The sequence below is a fragment of the Orcinus orca genome, chromosome 10, assembly GCF_937001465.1.
Source record: "Orcinus orca chromosome 10, mOrcOrc1.1, whole genome shotgun sequence".
Taxonomy (NCBI): Eukaryota; Metazoa; Chordata; class Mammalia; order Artiodactyla; family Delphinidae; genus Orcinus; species Orcinus orca.
The window spans coordinates 62,670,066-62,696,755 of record NC_064568.1 but is presented as its reverse complement, the minus strand read 5'-3'; the positions used below and the strand labels follow the sequence as shown (position 1 = coordinate 62,696,755).

The window sequence follows — 26,690 nt, the reverse complement described above, 5'->3', positions numbered from 1 at the left end:
CTGTGCAACCATCACTACTAATTCTAGAATATTTTTATTGCCTCAAAACTTTGTAATTTCTTAAACCTTAAAAAAATCCCTCTCTCAACATATTTACAATATCACCCACTGAAAGCTTTTAATCAAAGCAAAGCTTCTAAATACAGCTAAATCTCAGGAAACAGTAATACTCCAAGTTTTCTAGTTTCCTTCATGTCTAACAGAACCAAATCAAAAGAACATGACTAAAACAGTATTACAAGTATCAGCAACTCTTTAGAATTTCTTAAATCATGGAATTCTATAATCTGGCAAATGATATCAGCAAACATCCTACCCAAACCAAATATGCTGATAAGTAATATTTTTCTAAAATAAAATATTCTAAAGATAAGCTCTTTGCTTTCCAACTTTTTACTTATACTCTTCTAAATTACCATTTAAAAATATTTGTTTATTAGAGAACCATCTCATGCATGTTTGTTCAAGAATTCATTAAACTTATACTTAATGGACTGTAATAGCTATGCAAGTACTTCTAGGAAAGTAAGGAGGTATCTGGAAGACAGCCAGATTTTATGGAAAAGACAAGTGCTCCCGAGTTAATTAGTCAATTACTTTTTCAGTGAACAAATGGGTCCCTTGTAGCACCAAGAAAACAACATATTAACAACAAGAAAACCACATACACAATGATTTTCTAAAAGAAGGAATAGAGATTCTAGGAAATTCTCTATAGGATTAATAGGATTCATTTTAACTGCTCATGGCAATTGTGAAATGAATAAGATGTTACTTCTGTTGTATTTCTTCACTCCACCTACAAGATGGTCACTTCCTCTCCAAATCATCAAATTCAAAATTATTCCCAACAAGTGCAGTTTTATTAGTAAGATCTTACAACAACACTAGGCATGACTAAAGAGTACAGACTTTCACGTACAATGGCCCATTTCTTTTGCCAAATCCCTAAGTACTTCTACTTTTATTTCCTAAGAAGCATTCAACATTTGAAAAAGACTGTTTTCTCTTAGAACTTCTAGAGCTAAATTATGATGGGACACGAATAGGAAATGTCAATAGGTCAAATGTAGTCTAAATTTAATTTCTCAGCCCATACTTCTAGGAAAGAAAGCCAGAGTCTCAAGTTTCATTATTTTTCCTCCTTATCTTTAAGAGTTGACAGCGCTACAGACTCTGGGCGGGAACAGCCCACAGGCATGATGTGATGCTCCGGGTCAGACAATTAAACAGAAGCCTCCTCTTATCCAAACCTGGTGGGTGTGAGGTTGAAGATACGGCCCCATCACCATTAAAAGGAGCAAATATGTAACTTCGTTTTCACAGAACAAGAACATATTTTCCAGCCTTCCATGAAACTGGGTGGGAATCTCATGCTCACAGCAGTAATTGTTAAGTCCATTTTGATTCCTTTAGGGATTTTTCTTTCCACTCAAGGAGCCACAGTTTATAATTTACCCAATGTTATATTACTATCCATACAAGTTTATCATTTTATGGGGGAAGGTCTGCTTCTAAAAATTGCCTAGACTGCTAAAACCTCTTTTCATACACTGACACACTAAACTTTAAAATAAAGAATAGGTTCTGACTTTAAAAATTTAATCAACAGTGTTTCTAGCACTTATATATAGAGATTTCTGCTGCAAAACTGGATATCCTTAAACCTTCTCCAACAGTTTGTTTATCACCAGGGCCTACACAAAATAGTCAGTCTCTTAATCTGAGGCTAGAGCTGTAGGAAATAATATAGTTACCATGTGGGCATTAAGCTGTTCCCTGGCTGTTTCCGGTAAACCTCCCAGAGGCTTGGATGCTAACAGATGGCGCTCTGTGTCGGTCAGCCACTGTTGCAAATCCTCGATTTCGCCGTGGAACCCTTTAGCCTGGAGTGAGAGAGAGGTTCAAGTTTGGACCCCAGATATGGTCACTTTGAAGCCAAAAATGAAGCTTAAACAATCCCAGCCTGCTAAGCCTCTCCATGCATTTTGAACAAGGGCAGGGGCCTCTGGACCACTTGCTTTTCTTCAGCAGGAGAACCGGCAATAAAACTATCATGCTAAGAACTGGAGAGCTGTGTTCTTCTCAGCTCTGTCCTTTATCCCACTTTTTTTTACTCTTCTCCTTGAAGTATAAAAACTAAACAGGGGTGTGAAAACCAATAAAAGAAATGCCATGTCATCTTGGTCTTGAAGGCACCAAAAAGTTTCAGGATTTATTCTCTCATTCACCTGGCGCAAGGCACCATCCAGCTGCTGCTTCCTTTGTTCTGTTTTTTCCAAAACATTTTGCCAGCGTTGATTCAAAACCTCTAGCTTGTTCTGAAGGTTGCTGACTTCTTCTCCGGCACTTGATTCGATTAGATCATTTCCTGCTTTCTTCACGGCTTCCACGGTGGACTGATGGGCTAATACATCATTTTGGAGCACCTGAAAATATTCAGATTAACACTTAATATGTTCGCTAGTTTGTAACATGCTAGCATCGCTTCTAATGCAATTCTTTTATTTCCTGGTTATGAAACGTTCTGAAGCTACAACATATACATAGAATTTTAGTACTAATGAACTTTTTAAAATGGAGAACTTCCTTTCCCTTAACTTTGCAGCTTTATTGGGTATCTCTTCAATCTACCAACATTCCCTGAAATGATTATGTTGAGAACATAGCTAGTTCTACCCACTAGAAGAGTTTTGAAACTGATGACATTAAGTATATAGAGATTATAGTTAAAAGGCTCTAAAAATATTCATTTGATTCAATCTCACTTTAATTGAACTTAATTTTCATGTCCTGAGTAAACAATTTCGAAGATATATATTGCTATATGTTCAAATATAAAATTAATACATTGCCATGTTTTACAATTAGCACTCTTAAAAAGGAAACATGAGAGATTACGACAAGCAACTATATGCCAATAAAATGGACAACCTAGAAAAAATGGACAAATTCTTAGAAATGCACAACTTTCTGAGACTGAACCAGGAAGAAATGGAAAATATGAACAGACCAATCACAAGCACTGAAATTGAAACTGTGATTAAAAATCTTCCAACAAACAAAAGCCCAAGACCAGATAGCTTCACAGGAGAATTCTATCAAACATTTAGAGAAGAGCTAACACCTATCCTTCTCAAACTCTTCCAAAATATAGCAGAGGGAGGAACACTCGCAAACTCATTCTACAAGGTCACCATAACCTTGATACCAAAACCAGACAAAGATGTCACAAAGAAAGAAAACTACAGGCCAATATCACTGATGAACACAGATGCAAAAATCCTCAACAAAATACTAGCAAACAGAATCCCACAGCACATTAAAAGGATCATACACCATGATCAAGTGGGGTTTATCCCAGGAATGCAAGGATTCTTCAATATACGCAAATCAATCAACATGATACACCACATTAAGAAACTGAAGGAGAAAAACCATATGATCATCCCAATAGATGCAGAGAAAGCTTTCAACAAAATTCAACACCCATTTATGATAAAAACCCTCCAGGAAGTAGGCATACAGGGAACTTACCTCAATATAATAAAGGCCATATGTGACAAACCCACAGCCAACATCGTCCTCAATGGTGAAAAACTGAAACCATTTCCACTAAGATCAGGAACAAGACAAGGTTGCCCACTCTCACCACTATTACTCAACATAGTTTTGGAAGTTTTAGCCACAGCAATCAGAGAAAAAAAAGAAATAAAAGGAATCCAAATAGGAAAAGAAGAGGTAAGTCTGTCACTGTTTGCAGATGACGTGATACTATACATAGAGAATCCTAAAGATGCTACCAGAAAATTACTAGAGCTAATCAATGAATTTGGTAAAGTAGCAGGATACAAAATTAATGCACAGAAATCTCTTGCATTCCTATACACTAATGATGATAAATCTGAAAGTGATATTAAGAAAACACTCCCATTTACCATTGCAACAAAAAGAATAAATTATCTAGGAATAAACCTACCTAAGGAGACAAAAGACCTGTATGCAGAAAATTATAAGACACTGATGAAAGAAATTAAAGATGATACAAATAGATGGAGAGATATACCATGTTCTTGGATTGGAAGAATCACATTGTGAAAATGACTATACTACCCAAAGCAATCTACAGATTCAATGCAATCCCTATCAATCTACCACTGGCATTTTTCACAGAACTAGAACAAAAAATTTCACGATTTGTATGGAAACAGAAAAGTCCCCTTATAGCCAAAGCAATCTTAAGAAGGAAAAATGGAGCTGGAAGAATCAGGCTCCCTGACTTCAGACTATACTACAAAGCTACAGTAATCAAGACAGTATGGTACTGGCACAGAAACAGAAATACAGATCAATGGAACAGGATAGAAAGCCCAGAAATAAACCCCCGCACATATGGTCACCTTATCTTTGATAAAGAAGGCAAGAATATACAATGGAGAAAAGACAGCCTCTTCAATAAATGGTGCTGGGAAACCTGGACAGCTACATGTAGAAGAATGAAATTAGAACACTCCCTAACACCATACACAAAAGTAAACTCAAAATGGATTAAAGACCTAAATGTAAGGCCAGACACTATCAAACTCTTAGAGGAAAACACAGGCAGAACACTCCATGACATAAATCACAGCAAGATCCTTTTTGACCCACCTCATAGAGAAATGGAAATAAAAACAAAAATAAACAAATGGGACCTAATGAAACTTAAAAGCTTTTGCACAGCAAAGGAAACCATAAACAAGACCAAAAGACAACCCTCCAAATGGGAGAAAATATTTTCAAATGAAGCAACTTACAAAGGATTAATCTCCAAAATATACAAGCAGCTCATGCAGCTGAATAACAAAAAAACAAACAACCCAATCCAAAAATGGGCAGAAGACCTAAATAGACATTTCTCCAAAGAAGATATACAGACTGCCAACAAACACATGAAAGAATGCTCAACATCATTAATCACTAGAGAAATGCAAATCAAAACTACAATGAGATATCATCTCACACCGGTCAGAATGGCCATCATCAAAAAATCTACAAACAATTAATGGTGGAGAGGGTGTGGAGAAAAGGGAACCCTCTTGCACTGTTGGTGGGAATGTAAATTGACATAGCCACTATGGAGAACAGTATGGAGGTTCCTTAAAAACTAAAAATAGAACTACCATATGACCCAGCAATCCCACTACTGGGCATATACCCTGAGAAAACCATAATTCAAAAAGAGTTATGTACCACAATGTTCACTGTAGCTCTATTTACAATAGCCAGGACATGGAAGCAACCTAAGTGTCCATCGACAGATGAATGGATAAAGAAGATGTGGCACATATATACAATGGAATATTACTCAATCATAAAAAGAAACGAAATTGAGTTATTTGTAGTGAGGTGGATGGAGCTAGAGTCTGTCATACAGAGTGAAGTAAGTCAGAAAGAGAAAGACAAATACCGTATGCTAACACATATATATGGAATCTAAAAAAAAAAAAAAGTGGTCATGAAGAACCTAGGGGCAAGATGGCAATAAAGGCACAGACCTACTAGAGAATGGACTTGAGGATATGGGGAGGGGGAAGGGTAAGCTGGGACAAAGTGAGAGAGTGGCATAGACATATATACACTACCAAACGTAAAATAGATAGCTAGTGGGAAGCAGCCACATAGCACAGGGAGATCAGCTCCGTGCTTTGTGACCTCCTAGAGGGGTGGGATAGGGAGGGTGGGAGGGAGGGAGATGCAAGAGGGAAGAGATATGGGGATATATGTATATGTAATACTGATTCACTTTGTTATAAAGCAGAAACTAACACACCATTGTAAAGCAATTATATTCCAATAAAGATGTAAAAAAAAAAGGAAACAAATGATCACAGAATACCTTTTTTTTTTTTGCGGTACAGGGGCCTCTCACTCTTGTGGCCTCTCCTGTTGTGGAGCACAGGCTCCAGATGCGCAGGCCCGCGGCCACGGCTCACGGGCCCAGCCGCTCCGTGGCATGTGGGATCCTCCCAGACCGGGGCACGAACCCGTGTCCCCTGCATCGGCTGGCGGACTCTCAACCAATGCGCCACCAGGGAAGCCCACAGAATACCCTTTTATCATCTCTGGTTTTAAGGGTGCTAGAGTTAACTGCTCAGGTGACAGGAATGAACCCCAGGAGGCCCTAACATTAAAGGGAAAGAGATTTCACCATTTACTGGGGAATACGTGAGTCCAGCATTCCACGATTTAGCTGTTCTCTTACTAGAAAATACGATATGAAATGCCTATGACAGATCCCAGTAAATAATGCCTTCTTATTCTATTATCCGGTGGGAATATAAGAATAGATTAATAACAGTTAAATGCACTAACATGGGGCAAGAGTGGTAAGTGCAAAAAACAACTGCAGGCTAAAAAAATCAATTTCTTATACTGAAAAGAATTACCTCAAAGAACAAATACAGCTTAGTAACAGTTTCCTTTCAAGAAGACTGCTATGCTTTTGGAAACCAGAAGAAACCTTCCTCTATTGTTGGTAAAAGTCTGTGATAACCCTTCCCCCTACACTCAGACTCGGGTTGGCAACAGGAGAGAAGAGGAGTGTCATCTGTCGTCCTGGGAGGGACAACCCACATCTGGGAAACCCAGACCAGAAGGATTTCAGGCAAGGGCACGAACCGTCCCTGATCACTGCTTCTCTGACTCCATCCACTTGTGTTCTGAGGCATCTGGTGAGGGAGGTTTTTCAAAAGTTATAAAATCAACTGAGTAAGGAGTGATCTTTATAAGAAGCAGGTACTTGGATATGTTAACGTAGGCACCACTTTCAAAAGGTAAGAGTTAAATATTTTCACAGTCAAAACATAAAAGATAATTCTATAAAATTCGTTCTTATAAATGGTCGGAGCCCTGCTACATAAGCCACGGCCTAGGAGCCAGAGAAGAAGGCGGGACAGGGATGGGAATCTTCCCTCCCTTCCTCCAGCAATTGTGCTGGCAATTCTGAGTCCTTGAACTTTGACCTTCAGAAATGGAATCAGAGTGGGGAGTGAAGGATTGGGAGTTTGGGGCCAGCAGATGCCAACTAGTATATATGGAGGGTGGATAAACAACAAGGTCCTACTGTATACCACAGGGAACTATATTCAATGTCCTGTGATAAAATATAATGGAAAAGAATATATATGTATAACTGAATCACTTTGCTGTACTGTGGAAATTAACACAACATTGTAAATCAACTATACTTCAATAAAATTATTTTAAAAAGAAAGAAATGGAAGGAGAAAATATCCCTGACTAAAGGAAACTAAAGGTCCCTAACTCATCTCCACCAAAATAACTGGACCAGGGTGCCGCATGTTCCCACCTCTACCACCTTCTACAAAGTTCCTGTCACTGATGTATGTGACTTTTAGGACAATGGCTGAGTTTATGAAAATGTAAATGCTATAAACTCACCCTATGAGAATAAACATTTTGGTTACATGCAGAGTCAGTGTTACTGGTCATTATTGCTCTTAGCAAAGGTATAATATAGATATTAAATGAGGACAAATATTAATGATGCAAAATAAGTCCTAATTGCTTAATCAGATATGGCTGGGCAATGATTATAAATACAGACAGAAAGAGGTAAAAAAGGAAGAAAAATTTAAATTAGGGAACAATTACTGTAGGGAAACACATGAAGGAAGAAGAACTAAAGCAAGAATAATCAAAAATATCATGATCTTAAAGCGCTATAAACCTCTTATTTTAAAATGCTGTTAATATGTAAAATAATCAAATGTTTCTATATGATAATCAAGGAAAACTTATTTAAGATTAGGATTAAGGACCTAACTTTAAGTAAGACACCACTATAATGTGTATGTTAAAAGTTCTATGAAAGCCTGCTGAATGTCAGGATAAACTCTACTGGGCATAAATTCTATTCATTAAGCCTCGTTGACTTAAGACAGGGAATTTTCTGTTAATAATCATCAACCAAGTGCCACAAAGATGACAAAATATGAAACTATTTTGCATATATCTCAAGATAAAAATTTTCCACTTATAAGCTTTCAATCAAGTACATGACATGTAAAAACTCTTCTAAACATAATAAATAGTTTAAAAAACTACCTCGGAAAGAAAAGGACTAAGACACAAAAAGCCAGTGAAAAGTAAGAGAAAGAAACAGAAGGACAAACCCCAACATGATGAGAGATGTACAGACAGACAGAAATATATGACAAGCCAAAACACAGCAAGGGAGAGATGCGTGGAGGGAAGGGTGACCAGAGGAAACACGCACAGAGCCTGCAGGATAACTGTGACTTGCCAGGCTGCCCCCAACAGCTTTTAAAACTATGTTACCTTCATCCAAGCACAGGTATAATCAGAAATTTAAACCTCCAGTGTTGGTCATGCAGTCCTCCTAACGTTTAGCCAAAAATTCCCCATTCTTGCTATTTTTGACAATAACTGCCTTGACCAATGAGAAAAACATTTTGATTATCACTTTCCCGTCGCGGAGCACAGGCTCCGGACACGCAGGCTCAGTGGCCATGGCTCACAGGCCCAGCCGCTCCACGGCATGTGGTATCTTCCCGGACCAGGGCACGAACCCGTGTCCCCTGCATTGGCAGGCGGACTCTCAACCACTGCGCCACCAGGGAAGCCTGATTATCACCTTTTAAGAAGTGCATTTTAAGTAGTTCAACCTTATGTCGCCAATGTCAAATAGGAACATGGGTTAAAACCATAAATGCCTAAAAAATCAGCAGACCAGAAACATCTGGTGACACTAGAAATGCAGAGAGAAGAAAGAGAGGATGCAGTAACAGCTACGTACATGATGCTTGGCGAGTTCAATTTCAATGGCCTTGGGGTCTCCTCCGACAGGCTTCTGTTCGCTGAGCAAGCCCTCAGTGTGCGTGAGCCACGCCAGCAACTCGTCCAGTGCGTGCTGGAACTGCCCCAGTGCTAACAGAGCGCCCTCCAGCTTGTGCTGCAGACAGAGAGGAAGACAATCGATCCACGAGTCTGATAGGATGGATGACCCACATTTATAAAACAAGAGTGAACTGTTCAATTGCTTCATGCTGCATAAGTCTTTAAGCAAATCCAATGAAGCCCAATCATCATATCCTCATATATTTTAAGTTTGAAACTTTGTGGTTAAAAAAAACAGCATGTGAGAAGCAGGAAAAGTTCCAAGGAAATAAAAGAATTTAGGGGCTTCTGAAGTTTATGTCCAGGATCCCCTAATTTTACTTTTTAACAGTTATTTTACATTATTATATGAACCTGAAATTGGTATTTACCTGTCTATTGATGATCCTCTCATCCAGACTGTCCCATATCAATTTCAGCTCCATCAGTGGGTCCTGAACAGTGTGTTTATCACTTTCTTCTGTTACTTTCTTTAGCAGGAGCTCTGCCTGATGGTTCAGTCTCTCCATTTCTATCTGTTGTTGATACGCCTCTGACTTAAATTGCTATTTTTTAAAAAAGGAGGCATACAAGGAAAATTTGTTATACATCAGTAACTTTATCTTTTTATTTTTTTGGAATTTTTGAATTTTATTTTATTTATATTTTTATACAGCAGGTTCTCTTCAGTAACTTTAAACAAACAAAAATTCTACAGGTTAGATGTTTGTTCTAATTCACACTTTTTATTGGGGTGGGGTGAAGAGGAATAAAATCTAACACAGGGTTTACTGATGAAAAAACTGTAGATAAAAAATGATGAAAAGAAATCTTTTCTCACACCTGAAACTAGCACAACATTGTAAATCAACTATACTCCAGTATAAAATAAAAATTAAATTAAAAAAAAGAAATCTTTTCATTCAACGTTTTCTGATGGAACGATTTTTTATTTATAATTTTGCTATTTCACTTCTGTTCTCTACAATAAAGAACTAACAAATTTCAAGGATGAACTTCTTCCAGGGTCTAATTATACATATTCAATAAATGAGTTCTGAAATTATAGGAAAGAAGAAAACAAAATATATATTGACATATATGAAACCCAGAAAAAAAATCTCTAAGAAACTCACATTATTTCCTGCTCAAAACACACACACATCTTGCAGTCACTGAACGCTCTGTGTTTTCTGTAGCTATGCTGTGTTTGTTTATTTATTTATATTATTTTTCTTTGTGGCCATGCTATGCGGCTTGCGGGAATCTTAGTTCCCTGACCAGGGATCGAATCAGGTCCTCGGCAGTGAAAGTGCTGAGTCCTAACCAATGGACCGCCAGGGAATTCCCTGCTATGCTGTGTTTATTAGTATTTATTTATCCTTTGCACTGACTCAGAATAACATTACTCTCACTTGGTGCTTAATGACATGTAGGTAATAATCCTGGCTTTGCCAACCAATACAGGTTAGCCAGTGGTTACATGTAATAGGAAACTGTCTTTTCATAAAGTATTGATTTTAATCTCTAATAGTAAATAATTAAATAATAAAGAATTAATGGCTAAGCAGTATCAATTTTTTTCAAGCAAGTTAAAATAATAATTAAAAATAATAACAAAAGTATAGTGAACACTTGCTATAGTCAAGTTGTTCTCAACAAACTTATAAAGAAAATCATTTTATCCCCAATTAAGGTAAGGACACAGAAGTGAGAGCAGTTAGACAAATTTTCTGAGGCCATTTGGCTAGTAAGTGGATGAAGGGAGATGCAACTTCAGACACCTGATTTAAGGGCAAGCACCTCATCCAGTGTGCTGTATGAAAACTGCTGAGATATATGTAAAACCCAAAAAAACCCCTCCTCCACACCTGTAATTGTACATAAAGGATATCATGTGTTTACTACATGAGCAGACAGAGTAAAAAAAAAAAATCACCATCTAATGATGGTAACAGTAAAATTCTCAAGAAGAAACAATTTTTTTCTAAATGAAATATTCTATATCACACTTAGAGATAAAAATGCTACTCTTTTAAAGCCAGATAATAATTTTATGTAAAAATCTAGTAGAGTTCATTGAAAGGGCTGTGATGTCTCTGTAGATAGAGACTTTAAAATTCGGGAGGAAATAGCTGCTCCCACTTTGATAAATGAGCATCAGCACAGAGGAATTCAGAGGAAACGGTTCAGCCATTTTCACAGCTGGAGATCAAGAACCACAAAGGAAAAAAATTACAGAGGAAAGCAGATGGGAAACAACAAGCATTTACAAAACAAACGTTTTGGGAAACACTATGATCTCATCCAATCCCATCCACTCACGGGATCCTTCTTTAGCCTGTTGGACTAATTGAATTACTCTGAACACAACAAAGAAAACAGAAATGTTGCTGTATATGTATCAGTGACAATAACACACTACAGAATAATAAAGTTCTAAAAATCCTTACAGTATAGTATACATATGTAATATGTCAAACACACACACACACACACACACACACACGCCCCCATACCTCATCCTACACCCAGTATGAGGATATATGAAAGGCTATAAATCAAATCTTACGAGTGCTTGACTCTGGTTACATAACATTTTGTTTTGCTAATTTGCATTTTTCTGATTTTTCTATAATGAACAGGAATTGATTTAGTAAGAAAAACTACTAGTATTTTGTATCCTTTATTTAACGAGCACTTATACATAACCTATTATGTGCAGGCACTATATTAAACCAGTTCCATAATCAAAATGTAACACTTCAATTATATAAAATAAATTTGCATAAAGCATCCCATGAATCAAGAACTTAAAAATGCAACGTTTGATGAATTTCTCAGCTCCTACCCATACCTTCAGCTCCTCAATCTGCTGCTTGACAGTTTCAAGATCTGTTCCAATTGGAGACAATGAAGCCAATTTGCCACCTGCAATATCTACCCAGTCGAATATTGCCTGAAAAACACGTTAGGTCATGTTATTATAACAGTATATTTGAAATTACTACAACACCTCAAGTGCAATAGAAAAGTATAATCATAAATCTGTAAAGATATTAAGCAATGAGTCTGGTTTACAAATAAGGTAAAAGTGGCAACATACTGGAACAGTTATCCCAAATATGAAATAGGTGAAACCTCCAATTTTGCATCCAAATTTGTAGAAGAAATTCTATCTTGAATAGAATCTTAGAATATTGAGAACTTTCAAGAAAAGTCTATTTGAAAAAAAAGTTTTATAAATTCACCACACAAAATAAAATTCTCTGTACTCTGTCTGCCTAAAAGGCAGATTGTATAAATATATTGGGAGAAAAAGATTCAAACCCATCTGTTCATTCAAATAATCAAGAAGTTTACTGTTTGGCACGTGAAACAATTTGTCTCAAGTAAACTCTTCTGTATTACTGAGATTAGCATTAAAATCCTGCACGTATAATGATTAAGACCATTATTCTGAACTGCGACAAAACTTCAAAATCTCCTATCTTCTTGTTCGTTTTAGGCAACACAAACAATCTTTTTTAAAAAGGCTCCACTCACATTTTTTTTTTTCAGGTTCTGAATACACAAAATTATTCTGCCATTTAATGAAGTTGCCAGGCCATACAGTACTGAGAAAAAAAACCTTGGGAAATATCTGGTAGTTTAAACTGATCATGATAAACCCTAAGAACGTGAGCAGCAACTTGGGAAATAAAATGCCTTTCACTTTACAATCAAACCTTGAAACCTCTGGAGTGTCTGCAGCTTTGGACACTTACCTACAGCTCTTTTAATCCATCACTGCCTTTCATCCCCACACATGTGATGCTACTGACCTAGGACCAGCAGGACCTGTGATGGGCCTTGTTTTTCTAGCAACGGTGATGAGACAAACCTTCGTGTCCAGCTGTGACCCTGACCTCCTGGGGCTAACGGGTGCAGTGGTGGCAGAGCCATCTCCAGCCCCAGGAGAGGATACAACCTCTGTGACCCACCAAACGAATTTGAAAATCACGATCTGGCCTCACAGATGGACGTAGAGCTTGACTGGTTACTGGCCACTGCTATCCAACCAATAAATTATCACTTTGGTTAAAAAAAAAGGAGTGGGGGGGTTATAATAAGGTGTCACTTGTAGTGAATTTTTTATATATTTGCAAAGTTCAAAACACTTTTCTGCTGGCATAAAGCTGGGCTTGTGATATTTATTTTTATAAATATAGAAATGAAGTGGCCTAATAAAAGGGAAAAGATGTTCTCATCTGAGCTTTAAAAATAATATTCTCTTGGTGTTATGGAAATACTTAGAGAGGCCTTTTCCATATGGTTGGATGAAGGATTCAACTGCTGCCACTCTGTTAGGAAATGGAATAAAGTTAAGGAAGGTAGGGAGAGAAATATCCCTGAGTTGGCCTCAACTGACAGGAGAATTTTTAATATTAAAAAAATAAACTTAAAAACTAGTTAATGAACTGAATGAGAACCCTTGAGTGATGTGAAAAACAACCATTAAAAGGAATTATATACATGGGAAAGAAGAAAACACTTTTTGCAAGACAGATTATGACCTAATAAAATAGAAATCTATTTTAGTTCACCGGGAACACTGGCTTCAAATCAAATTTCTTTACATCTGACTTGTGCTACACTTAGTGACATTTTTAGATAGTGTTTACTCCTTTCATTTTATTCCACTCAACTCTAGAGCAGAGCTCAGACTCAGCTCCATTTCACTGTCTGGTGTTGAGCCATTTATGAAAAATACTGTGACTTTCACTTTAAAAAGTTAAAATATTTCTTTTCAAAGTAAATTTCACTGAATGTGTGTATAAGAATGTGTTTAGGGGTGTATATGAATCTGTACATATCTCCAGTGTCAGAAATCTCTTCGAAAAGGCAAAGCATGAATTGAAGCAGGTGAGTTAACTGCATCACACTTGCAGCTCCGGGGACATACTGATGAGTGAATTTGTAAGCATCACTTATCACCTGATCCCTCCCTCCAGGAGACCCTGTAAGCCTTACCTGCAGTCCATCCTGGTACTGAACAGCAGCCTGCATTGCCTCCTCAAGTCTGTCCACCCGGTCTTTCCAAGCTTTATTTAGAGAATCCCAGGCTGAATTTAACTACAATGTAAATATTAGAACTCTTTCAGTATCATATGCTAAGTTTCCGACTACTTCTATCAAATATGTTTTAGTTAGAAAAATCCTTTTAAAAAACCATTCTGATAAGAGTAGAAAATATGCAGGTTGTACCTCATCTATACTCTTCTTAACAATGGGCTTGTCGGGTTCCCCGCAAGCGGCAATGAGTTCAGAACCCAGGTTAATAACCATATCCAGCTCTTCCTGCAATCCGTCTATCTCCTCCCTTATGACCTAGAATAAGAAATGACAGCCTTACTTTAAAGCCAAACCACAATGAAACTAAAAAGATGCACAAGACATTGATGGTAGTTATTTCTAGGAGGCAGGATTGTAATCAATTTTTATTTTCTTCATTCTGTTTTCTAAGTTTTGGCACTAAATTTTTTCAACAAGGGAACACAAGAGCCATTTTAAAGAAAAATCAGTGTCCTTTGAGGAACAAATGTCAAATGCTTATTATAAAGACAGTATTTAGGAAATAATTCCATGTAACATATACCAGAATAAGTCTTTCAAAAAAAAAATCGACAATACTGAAAAGCATGGAAAGCCATTTTGTTTTTGTTTTTTAAACCAACTAGTTTGGCAACACACATTTAAAATAGACGTAAGTATCATATGAGTTCAGAGACTTCACACAAATTAATGTAATTTGCTTAGTAGATTTAGGATAATCTAACTCTAGATTTTCATTTTTACCCCAGGACATGTAAAGTACCAAACAAACAAACAAACAAAAACTATGACAGAAATGCAGGTATTCTACCTTGCTTTCATTTTCTCGGTTAAGTACACTTATTCATTCAAGATGCATTTATTTACCAAGGATGAACATGCCCCAAACCAGGCATCGGAGATACAGAGAAAATTAGACATGACTATTCCACTCAAGGGGCTCTGAGTCCACTGGGAAAGACAGAGGTACAGTCAACGATAAGTCATGCTCTGCGTTAAGTCCTTTGCGTGATGAGAATGTTATACGGATGGACTAACTCAGCTGAGTATACAAGAGGGTGGAGGCTGGCAACCCAACTGAACCTTGAAGCTTGAGTGGGATCTGCCAAGGAGAGTGGCAGGAAAGATATTCTAGGCTAAGGAAATAAAATGTGCAAAGATTCAGACGCTAGAAAGAGCACGGCAGCTTCAGAGAAAGCCATAAGAGAAGGAGCTTGGTAAAGGAGCAGTAGAAAAAAAATGACTTTGGAAACACAGGCCTGAGCTAGGCTGGGATGGAAAAGGCTGATACTGTGTTCCAGGTAGTTTGGACTTTAGGCAGTAGGCAGTGGACGCCTTGAGGGCTTTTAACCAGCAGGAGAGCAAGAGGAGATCTAGAGGGACAATGGGCAAAAAGGTTAGAAGCTGGTGGGAAAAGAGACTCCACAGGCAGGGGTACCGCTCAGATTACTTTCTTAGGCAAGAAAGAGAGATGACGAGGCCCCGAAGTAAGGCAGAAACAATGGGGATGGAGAGAAACTTTCTAAATAAACATTCTCCATGGGAAACCTGTGGGTGGACTCTGTCCCCTACTACATCTCTGTGCATTCCACTTTCAGGACCAAATATAAATTCTAATAGTGTAATTCCAAATATTTATACCAAAGGAATCCAACATTCATGCTACCACAACTTATTTTTTAAACTTTTTTTTTTTTTTTTTTGGTACACGGGCCTCTCGCTGTTGTGGCCTCTCCCGTTGCAGAGCACAGGCTCCTGACGCGCAGGCTCAGCGGCCATGGCTCACGGGCCCAGCCGCTCCGCGGCATGAGGGATCTTCCCGGACCGGGGCACGAACCCGTGTCCCCTGCATCGGCAGGCGGACTTTCAACCACGGCGCCACCAGGGAAGCCCTATTTTTTAAACTTTAAATGAGATTCTCTGCTTACCTCTGCTGCTTCCTGCTGTTGTTTTACTACCGAGGGATCGATCCCAGGATCCTCCAGATCCCGGATGAAGTCTTGAGTATCTTTAGTGGTGACCACCAGTGACATGTGATCACACCAGAACTTCTCTGCTAATTCCATCACATCCAGTAGCTTGGCTTCCCTTTCTTCCACCAGTGTGTGTATGTTCTCCCAAATGAAAACCATTTGGTCTAGCTTATCCTGAACAGCTACAGAGCAGAACAATATCAAAAAGACACACCCTTTAAGCAATAAAGCACAACGTTCTCATTCACCCAGGAACAATCATTCAATTTTCCAAGGATCTAAACCTGGACCAAATTTGGGTTGAGCCTAGTCTACTGGGTATCACTGGGCCCAACCGCCTTTCCAGGCAAATACAGGACCTGAGGGTGTCCTGCTCCTCCGGAACCAAGGTTTCCTGACAAAAGACAATGCTCAGAGGCATGTGAACTCAGGGGAGACCTGAGTTCACCAAGGCTGGCCCTAGTATATTCTTTACGCTCTCCAAATCAAGAATAGAGATATCTGCTTAGTCGCAGGAACACAACAAAGCAGGATACATATTTTGGGCTTACTTCTAGAGTCCTCTTACCGTGAATTTCCACTGACCTCTGCACAGGCCCTTCCTTTTGACCCCAGCTCAGACATTTAAGGTGCTTGGCTAGGGTCCTGGTTGCCATTTCTGTGGCTATGGGACAGAGTACCCATGACATAAAGTAGTGTAGTCAGAGGAAAAAATACCCCTAGGTTTGGTCTTACTAGCATTATGCTTAACCAACTGATTTAAAGGGCCCAGAGAACATATGGTTTTTGTATCATGGCACATGTTGTAGTTACTCAACTGATTTCACAAACACAGGAAGACATTAACAAGGGACTGGTGTGCACAGCCCTTCCACCCCAAACATGTCACATCTGCAATACCTTTTCTAAAATCTGGCATGTTGATATGCAACTGGACTGTCAAGGAACATTCACAATTGTTTTGAGTAAAGTTCAGTGGTTCCCTCATCCTGAAAGGATTACCTTTGGCAGATATGTCCTTGTCAGTGCCCTGGGACCGAGCGATCATCTCCTCTCCCCTCTGCCTGAGGGTCTCGTACAGAGGCTGCAGCTTCTCCATGTCCACGGCCACGTTCTTATTCTCACTGACCTGCTCCTTGATCTTCTCCACCTCTGCTGAGATGGAAGGCGGCTGCCGCAGACGCTCCACCACACGCTCCAGGCTCTCCAGGATCTGGTCGATCTTGTCGTGGAACTGGGAGTAAAAGAGAAGGGCCATTTATGGAGGAAAAGACCTGTGAGGCCAAGGGTGGGATTTAAAATGATAACACACCTATCTAATGTCACAGTCAAGAATGAAACCTTGGCCCTTCTGTTAACACATCCATCCAAAGAGTTATATCCAGCTGGTGTGTGAAGACATTCCTAAAATCACAACTCATAGGCACCTCTCCGTGTCACACTGCTTATGGGGATGGGACTGCTTCTTGCAAATAACTGAGTAAATTCATTAAGAAACTGTATATGTTAATATATAATTGGACCACTTGACAGCAGCATTTTACTAGTGCTTCATCTTACCATAATTCAAATTAACTTTGAAAATTAGGTTCAATAATCTGGGTGTTTGTCTATCAACACTGATAGTTTTATTCACTTTTACTGATTATTTTGGCATCCTCGAAAAGTTATATTATTAATGTAAAATTCATGGGCAGTTTTGATGAGATGAAAGGGATTTCTTAAGTTATGAGTTTCCTGAACTAAAAAATGTTTAAAAATTAAAAAAAAAACAGAAACCTTCCTGATGTTGTAATGGAAGTTTATATTTAATTCCTGGCCAAACACATAGTCAGATCCATGAAAGAATTTTAAATTTCCACTTGCAAAGGCACCACAGACAATGAAGCAAAGTTACGAACACTTGTTCATTTATAGATTCCACACTATCCTCAACATGAAAGGAATCATCGGTCAGGATTACAGAAAATGGACCGCTCTCATGCCAGTGTATCTAACGATAAAAACCAAAACCTTCAAAACGGAAAATCTGTAGGTAACTGCAAATCAACTTCTTGAAAAAGGTATTTTCAAAACGAAAAAAAAAAATCGATTTCCAACTGCAAATTTTTTCCTTCTTATTCAGCCTAGCATTCATAGTCTTTCTTCTATTGCTGTCTTGGGAATGTTTCATTAATGATGATAGTAACACTTTCTTTCATCTCTTCCAATGGCAAACACTGCATTCTACTCTGGATGGGCACTTGTTTAGGTATCTGGACAACGATGACAGCTGTATGCTTCTTAAATCATTGAAAATTATGTTTTATTTATATATAAGCAGGCGGAGAAATATAAGGATCGGACACTGGCAAATATCACCTCAGAGACCAAAACGTCAATACTCAGAGTTAATGCAGTGAAACAATTTTAGCTGGAATTGAATCAGCAGATCTGGGAAATGTCTTTCCACACTCTGCTGTCGGGGAGACCATCGCACTGCTCGTGCAAAGCATTACCTGAGCAGACTGAGAAATGGCTTCATCCAGCGCCACAGCCCGCTTTTTGACATCTTCTTTAATTTGACTGTAGAGAGTGTCAGCAGCCACGTACTTCTCTTGGATAGAAAAGCCTTCCCTCGGGCTCAATTCCAGTAACTGCGGCCCAGTTTTGTTCATCTTATCTATATGCGGCTTGTGTTCGGCTATCAACTCTCGCAGTTGCTATAACAAAGCAAACAGCGTCTCAGTTTCTCAGAGGCACACCTCCACAGTACAGCTGTCAACATCCGCAGCGCATCCAGCTGGCAAGAAACTCCACACAAACACCCTCTCGTCACAAGGCACTGAACGCACAACCCTCTGCCAGGGAGAGATCCCCTGACACAAAGATTAAACAACGGTCTGGTCATGTCAAAGTCCTTTTCAGGGTACATGCAAAAATGCTGGATGAGTGAAATAATGAATCCCAGTTTCATTACGCCTTTCCTACCGAGAGCAGTACAGTCTGACGAGAGTATTAGCCAAGGGTCATATTACATGAAAGGATTATGAACTCACTACATCCCAACCTACAGAGACTGAGCCATAACTCTCTGTATTCCTTTCTGCACACTCATGATACATACAAAAGTTATTCAAAAGGAAGGAAGGGAGAGGGAGGGAGAGGAAGAAAGGAAGAGGAAAAAAGCACAGTAGAAGGTAGACACAATGATGAGAGAGAACAATGACAGATAAAGCTAAGTTAGGGGGATTTAAGCCCCCAAGGGATTGTCATTACATTATATGTAAACCAATACAAAATATGTCCATATATATTACATTATATATCTGTGAGTCTGTTCTATGTACATATATGATATGTATGATATATAAACATAAACAAATCTATCTGTACTTATTTTTAAATGTTAATGGCTGCAAGGATAATCAATCCATCAAATACACAGCTCTATACTGAGCATTATCTATAAAGTGTATTTAAGGAAAAATATGTGACCTATGAATATTATGCATAATACAGTATCATCTAATCAAGAGATACAATGATACTGATGCTAATGAGGGGGCGTGGAATCCAGGTGGAGCCCCATTCCTTCTAGGGAAATGGATCAATCTGGAATCTTTACACTCCACGGAATCCAGGGTCTCCCGTGACTGCCTGCAGGTTTCTCTGGGGCAGACCTCCGTGCAGCATTGAGGTGCCCTCTACTGTACTCCATTATTCACGAGGTTCCCTAATCAGCAGTTTCTCGTCCTCACCAGAAGATGTGTCTCCAAACTGTTTGCTATCCAGCCCCTAAGAAAAGCCTCTCTGAGAGAAATTATATTCAGGAAAGACAGTCTAGAGGAAAGCGATCTTTCCCTGTAAATATTTTAACTTCCATCATTCATCAAGCAGAATCACCAGGACGGCCACATACCTGGATTTTTATTAAAAGTGCCACTAAAATCAGTCATATAAATTATTTCCAAAGTGGTTGAGAAAACTGGTTCATTACATCATGAACAATCCCCAATGTACTATCCCTATTTTTGAAGTTTTTCTGAAGACGGTCTCAAAACTCTTTTGGAAAAGAGCTAAATAAACACAAATTCAATTTGTAAAAAAAAAAAAGGAGGAACGTCTACTGAATCTACACAGCCCCTGGGTGGTCCAGGCTGTGATTTCCTACTTGTGTTTTACATTGTTTGGTATCTTCATGCTGTTTTACAGAATGGAGGTGGTGACAGTAAGACCAGCCACCATGCAATCTCATGGAGAAGAAACGTGTCACACGAGCTCTGGCTTCAATATTCTCGAAGCCATGTTTGAAAACAAGCTCACACTTTGATTACCAAGAGACTCTCAGTAAAGTAAGGAATCTCTGCTGAAAGTTCTTGAGTGGCCTGGAGTCTAAGTAGATCTCACCTGTGCAGCATCACCATGAGACACCTTTGCTGGGAGGTAGCCAGATGAGCCTTCTTAAGACCATTCCATGACAGACAAGAAAAAAGCCACGGGATACCTGCTTGGGGATGTGTGCACATGGAGAAAGGGCCCAGCAGGAGATGTCTTTTGCCTCATAGGTAACAAAATGATTCTTGGCAGCTATCCTAAGAGTCCACTCATGCTGGAGATACTTAATGTGAACTTAAAAGAGATCTACCATTTATTTATAACACGGCTCTCGGGGCCATTTTTCATTCCTGGCTAGAATGAACTAGAAGATGTTCCCAAGAACAGTGAAGAGGATGCTGTAGAGTTGCAGAAGAAATGCTGCAAATATTCTGTAAAATTTAGCTTGAACAATTTGAAGACTTGGCTACGAAGTTTTGAAGCTCCCTTTCTAAATAAAGATCATACATTTGTTTTGAGAACTGAAAGATAATGCCAAACAAGAAAATTAACTCAATTTTGAAATATTCCATGCAATAATGATCCTTTTTGTCCTATTTGATGTTATCCTAGAAAACAGCTATTCAGATCTCACTTCAGAGTAGAAGAAATCCATGAAACATTTTATACTAAAAATCATTCAGTGGGTAGGCATCAGGATTTCTCCCAAAAATAACCTTTCTACTAAAATTAAATTTAATTATACATAGTTTATAAGTCTCCCACTGAATTATTTAGATAGAACGCCATAAAATTTCCATTTTGCATTAAAGTGTTCTCTAAAGCTCTTCTAAACAAATACTTAGAGATATTCTTCAATGTTAATACACTAAAAAAGTAAACAAATAAGATTAATAAGTATGTTACATACTTCAAACAATGATGTAATATATCCTGAGTTAAACTTGACACACGCACACACACAATGATAAGTCTCAGGGTACATCTTGTGCAGATCTGGGAGAGCAACTAGGTTCACAAGATCATAAATAACAAGAATTCCAGACTTTCTTCTGACAGTCTTGAATCCTCTCACTTAAACCCTTGCAAAATTTTAAGCTACATTAACATTTCGGAGACTACTGAAATGAGGGCCTCATAATGCCATTTTATGTGTTTAAAACATGACATATTTGTAGATGGAAATATACTCTCTTGTTTACTCATGTAAACTTATAGAAGCAGAGAACTTCAAAATATTTCCATGTATGAAAGGAAAAGAAAAAAAAAAGTGGGGGGACAATTTGTCTTTAAACTTCAGCATTTTTTCCTTTTCACAGAATTCGGTTTTACAACAATGCTATTTTGACGTATTTGTTATAGCGTACATTTTCTCCAAGCTCAATGTCCTTGTCTGTTTGATGTTGCTTCCATGTATTGCTACCTTTTGCTTACATTCTGGATGGCTCTAACCACTATATATTAGTCAAATTAGTGTACACTGAAAGCAATTCAACATGATCAGTTGAAAGTACTTCGAAAGCTTATTTCTCTAACATTTTAAAACAATGATTTTGTTTCTGTACTCAGTTTACACTGCAAACTACTGGGTAAAAGCTGTGACATCATGATGACATACACAGTGTGCCTGCCCACATGTCCACTGCAAAACTGGACAACAGGGCAGCAACTCGGAGGTAAGCAAACTGTGCAGACCAGAACGCTAAAACTTCCTCATCACAGAAGGTGTCTGCATTAGAAACACCCTAAAAATCGTGATTCTCTTTCCATGGGGTCTCCAGCACTCTCTGGCACCAAGCTTACACGATGTTCTTCCTGCTGTTGCCTCAGGGTTTCGTACTCCAGGGCAGGGGCAGGAAGCTGAGTGATGATCCTCTGTACGTCTGTCAGCCACGGCCAAAGTTCTTCATATGTTTCCCAGAACTGGTTAACCAGGGACTGTGCCCGTTCTAACTGCAGATACCTCTCTGAGTTTATCTGGCAGATGGCATCATAGTTCTTCAATACCTTGTCCAGTTTTTTCTAGAAAATCAGATGACAAAATGTGTTTAACCGGGCAGGCAGGCCAAGGAACACATATATATACTCCAGAATGCTTGTCCAGCACAATATACCTGGTGCAGAGTAAGCACTCAACAATGCATGGTAAATGAATAAATCAACAGAGGCTAGTTCGATTTTAATTGCTTCTATGTATAAAAGTTCATTTTAAATTAAAGAAAGGCCCTCCCATGTTGTTGCATAAGGAAGTCCCTCCTTTTCAAGGCTGAATAATATTCCATTGTATGCTAATGGTGTGTTCTTACTACAATAAAAAAAATTTCATATACACATGTAGAAAATAGCAAAAATGTAAAAAATGTCTTGAAAGTACAACTGGAGATCAGGCTGATAAAGGATGATATATTCCTGCAGTGGATTTCTATGCAGTTGTCAAAAATCAGGGGATTTGATGACATGCAGAACTTCTCAAAAACAAAAAAAATTAGGTGACAAAACCACAAAAAAATGAATAAATAAAAAGCCTCAAGTTTTTATGACTAAGACACTGAGCTCTCCAAACATAATAAGCAAAATTCTCCAGCCATTCTTCTAGGTCTTCTAGGTGAGAGAAAGGTCTGGCATGAGCCTGGAAACACTGACATTACTTTCTGTTAAAACATAAGGACTTTCACAAATGAAATTCTAAGAGGAGCTGCTGGTCAGCAAAATTAATTAAATAGATGAGAAGCAAAATAGAACATTATGCTATCCACTGATGTTATGGGGTGGTCACAGAGATCTCGATTATGGTACAAATTCACTTCATAATCCAAAAGCAAAAGATAAAGCACAACAGCAATCCAATAAACCACAGAATAACATAAAAATTCTCTCATGATCATCTGTATTTTTCACACCAGAACCTTCACAAAAATAATAAAGGAAAGATTAAATTATAAACAAGTGAAGTGCCACTGTAGAGTATTTAAATAAAAGATTAAGTATTAATATAGAGTGCACAGTCTACTATTTGCCTATGGTATACCTTGAAAACAATGCACCGTCTTTTAAATGTGATCTTACGCATATACATTTGTATATATTGTTTTTGCCATGGGATATTTTCCTACCAGAAGCATTAATATATATTAATTTCTTTAGGCTTCTCAGATGTCTGAATATGAATTGAACTAAACATTTTTATTTATGGCTGGTTTTCCATCAATGTAAAGGATCGTTAAAACTACATAAACTGAATACTTCCTTAATGATTCTGCTCCTTTTTTTCCTATACAGATTACTGTAACTTTATACAGAATGAATTTCAGTTAGGGAGAACCACATACTTTGAGCTTTGTTTCAGCTCCAGCGGCCCCAATGTTCCTGAAGCCAATAAACAACAGCTGACATACAGAATAACAATTTATACTGATAATAACAGTGATAATACAGAGAACATTAATTGGATGCTTAATGTATCCCAGTTACTCAAGGACTCAAACCTTAACAGCTTTTCTGTCTATTGAAAAAGATTATCCCCAGGGTGATTCCCTTAAGGAGTATTCCCTTCACTCTTATTCTATAAGCTTGAAAAATGCCTTATTTGAAACTAATGACTTAGCTGTTTAAACAGCAGCTGTGGATAAAGGAAAAGCACTTTTCTCAGAGTGAAAGCCCCACACATGCTGTTTGCTCACAAGTCTCACATCAGTCATGTGGACGAGATCATACCTTCATCGGCTGCTTTTCCTCTTCGCTGCATGTGCTCATGATTTTATGTCCAGATTTAACAAGCTCATCAATAATATCCTTGTGGCGCAAAATCTCCATGGTGAATGTCTGTATTTACCAAAACAAAGATTTTTTTTTAAAGAGTGTATGACTAAAACAAAAACAATTAGGCAAAGCAGTTAAAATGACCAAGTTACATTCAATCATGCAAGTGCATTTCCTTGGAGCACACTGACAAACCATGTAGATGCAACTGGAAATGTGTGCCTTCACCTTTTGAACCTGCAGCTGAGCGGAGGTCTGGTCTTGCTCAAGCCTGATGTCACCCAGAGATGTCAATTTTTTGTCTGTTTCACTAATCCAGGCTAACTCTGCATCAGCCGCTTGGTCAAACTAAACAAAAGATAAATAATCAGGTCAGCAAGTTCCTGTAACTGGTGCCAGAGAAATACCTATCTACATTTCTTTCAAATACCCTTATCACACAAATGGAAAATGTGAGCTTGTCTCTTCATGGCAACCTGAAATAATCCATGATAGTGACTGATGTTATAAAGAAAGGAGAACTTTCCACAGAGAAAGTAAACACAACCTCTTAAAACGTGCTGGATCCATAACACGACATTAATGATGTGAGGACAGCTAATACTGCTGCCTTCTCTCTGGTGGTGGTAAGGATTTTCTCTTTAACAATACTGTACAAATTGTGCAGCACAGGGAACTCTACTTAATGCACTGTGGTGTCCTAAATGGGAGGGAAATCCAAAAGGGAGGGGATATATGTATATGTATGGCTGATTCATTTTGCTGTGCAGTAGAAGCTAACGTAGCATCATAAAGCAACTATACTCCAATAAAAATTAATTAACAAAAAAAATCATAGTGTGCTCATGATCCTGTACTGCAATAACTGAAGAAAATGAGGAACTCTGCATCTTTCTGACATGGAAAGAGATCTGGAAAAAAAATACTATACAAATTGAAAAGCTATAAAAGTCAGTAGCTGGACACCATCTTTTTTTTTTTTTTTTTGCAGTACACGGGCCTCTCACTGTTGTGGCCTCTTCCGTTGCGGAGCACAGGCTCCGGACGCACAGGCTCAGCGGCCATGGCTCACGGGCCCAGCCGCTCCGCGGCATGTGGGATCTTCCCAAACCGGGGCACGAACGTGTGTCCCCTGCATCGGCAGGCGGACTCTCAACCACTGTGCCACCGGGGAAGCCCTGGGCACCATCTTTAAATCACTTCATCCTTCACTTTATCACGTTAATATGATATGCAGGTAGCATGCTGTTATCAAAGTACAAAATCCCTAGCAAAAAGGATGACATATTCCCATTTATTTACTCTGTGTGTATACGGGAAATACCTTTCTATGTATGCAGAGTATACCCCCAAATGTCTCATGTATCATTCTTTTACATCTCATTTAACAAGAGCAGAAAACATTTTCAAGAGCATTCTTAAATATTTCAAGAGATTTTCTTTTCTTGAGCATAACAATAATTCATGGTAGAAATTTGTGAAGTATGGAAAAATATACAGAAGAAAATTAAAAGCTGGAGTTAATACCGTTGGTATTTTAGTGAATTTTCTTCCAGAAGTTGAGACTTAGAAAGCTCTGGGATAATACTGTATAAACAGTTTCATATCCTGCTTTTTCATTTATCATGAATATTTCCCATGTCATATAAACGTGATTTTTAAAATACCATCATTGTATTCTAGCATACCTGGATATTTTCACTTAGGTTCTCTGCATTTTTTCACTATTATATAAACAAGCCTGTAACGAATATCCTTGTATATAAATCTCTGTTGGCATCTCTAATTAGTTCCTTAGGGTAGATTCCTAGAAGTTGACTTCTAAGTCAAAGAGCATGAACATTTTCAATACCTTGCATCAGATAAACCCCATGCCTTCCAGTTACCATAAATGAGTACAGAGGGCAAGTGACACCACAGCACCAACCATAAATGGTAACTAACAAAGCCTCAGTGGGAAAAGTGAAGCGGAGTGGACGTTGTGATTTTCAAGTCCAGTACTACCAGAACCTCTAATGTTTCAAGAGCACCTGGAAATCCAGATTGGGGTCAGGGGATAACTAAGGGAGGAGAGACAAGGGTGGGGGTAAGGAACTAAACTGGAAAACAGTTCATACTTTTAAGACACTAGGCAACACTCTGCAGACTCACAGGAGGATGGGGTAGACCTACTTTTACCCTATCTCACAAGTACATCTCAGAGCCCTGGGCATTATACACAACGCATACTAGGAGGCTGCGGGAGGACAGAGAAGAAAGCAGAGCTGCTATGAGTCTTGGACCCGAGGAGAAGCACGGGGGTGAGTTCCCTGGGTTTTCTTTGGCTTCCCATACCCTGGACTGGATGCTGGAGAAACTGCCACCCAGGAGCACCCAGAGGTGCAGAAAAAGCCCCAAGAAAACCTGTCTCCAGTCAAAGGAGCAGGAAAGGGGCGGCCTTGCAAGACAGAAAACGTATAGACAATAACCATTCTACTCCAACCAAACCACAGAAAAAAGCCTTGGCCTCCCCCCACTGCTGCCAAGCAAGGCTGAATGGGGAGGCCAGATTTCCACCCTCCTGAGCCTGGGCCCGACACCCCTGCCAGGGTGATGTCAGCGAAGTCGGGAGCTGGAACTTTCACTCCCACAGGCGACCACAGACCC

The 26,690-nt window shown here is 38.7% G+C and overlaps 1 protein-coding gene across 5 annotated transcripts in view; it reads right to left on the bottom strand.

The window, feature by feature from the left end:
• DST (dystonin) overlaps nucleotides 1–26,690 on the bottom strand; it is a 494,628-nt gene that overhangs the window by 36,954 nt on the left and 430,984 nt on the right. For all 5 annotated transcript variants that reach the window (XM_012532210.3, XM_033424298.2, XM_033424315.2 and 2 more), the window contains 13 exons: nucleotides 24,273–24,392; nucleotides 24,000–24,107; nucleotides 22,089–22,307; nucleotides 18,467–18,670; nucleotides 16,971–17,202; nucleotides 15,924–16,150; nucleotides 14,149–14,271; nucleotides 13,915–14,016; nucleotides 11,759–11,860; nucleotides 9,294–9,467; nucleotides 8,822–8,977; nucleotides 2,232–2,429; nucleotides 1,758–1,886 (listed from right to left, as the gene is read on the bottom strand). In XM_012532210.3, the coding sequence (XP_012387664.2) occupies nucleotides 1,758–1,886; nucleotides 2,232–2,429; nucleotides 8,822–8,977; nucleotides 9,294–9,467; nucleotides 11,759–11,860; nucleotides 13,915–14,016; nucleotides 14,149–14,271; nucleotides 15,924–16,150; nucleotides 16,971–17,202; nucleotides 18,467–18,670; nucleotides 22,089–22,307; nucleotides 24,000–24,107; nucleotides 24,273–24,392 (2,094 nt within the window). The remainder of the gene's footprint in view (nucleotides 1–1,757; nucleotides 1,887–2,231; nucleotides 2,430–8,821; nucleotides 8,978–9,293; nucleotides 9,468–11,758; nucleotides 11,861–13,914; nucleotides 14,017–14,148; nucleotides 14,272–15,923; nucleotides 16,151–16,970; nucleotides 17,203–18,466; nucleotides 18,671–22,088; nucleotides 22,308–23,999; nucleotides 24,108–24,272; nucleotides 24,393–26,690) is intronic.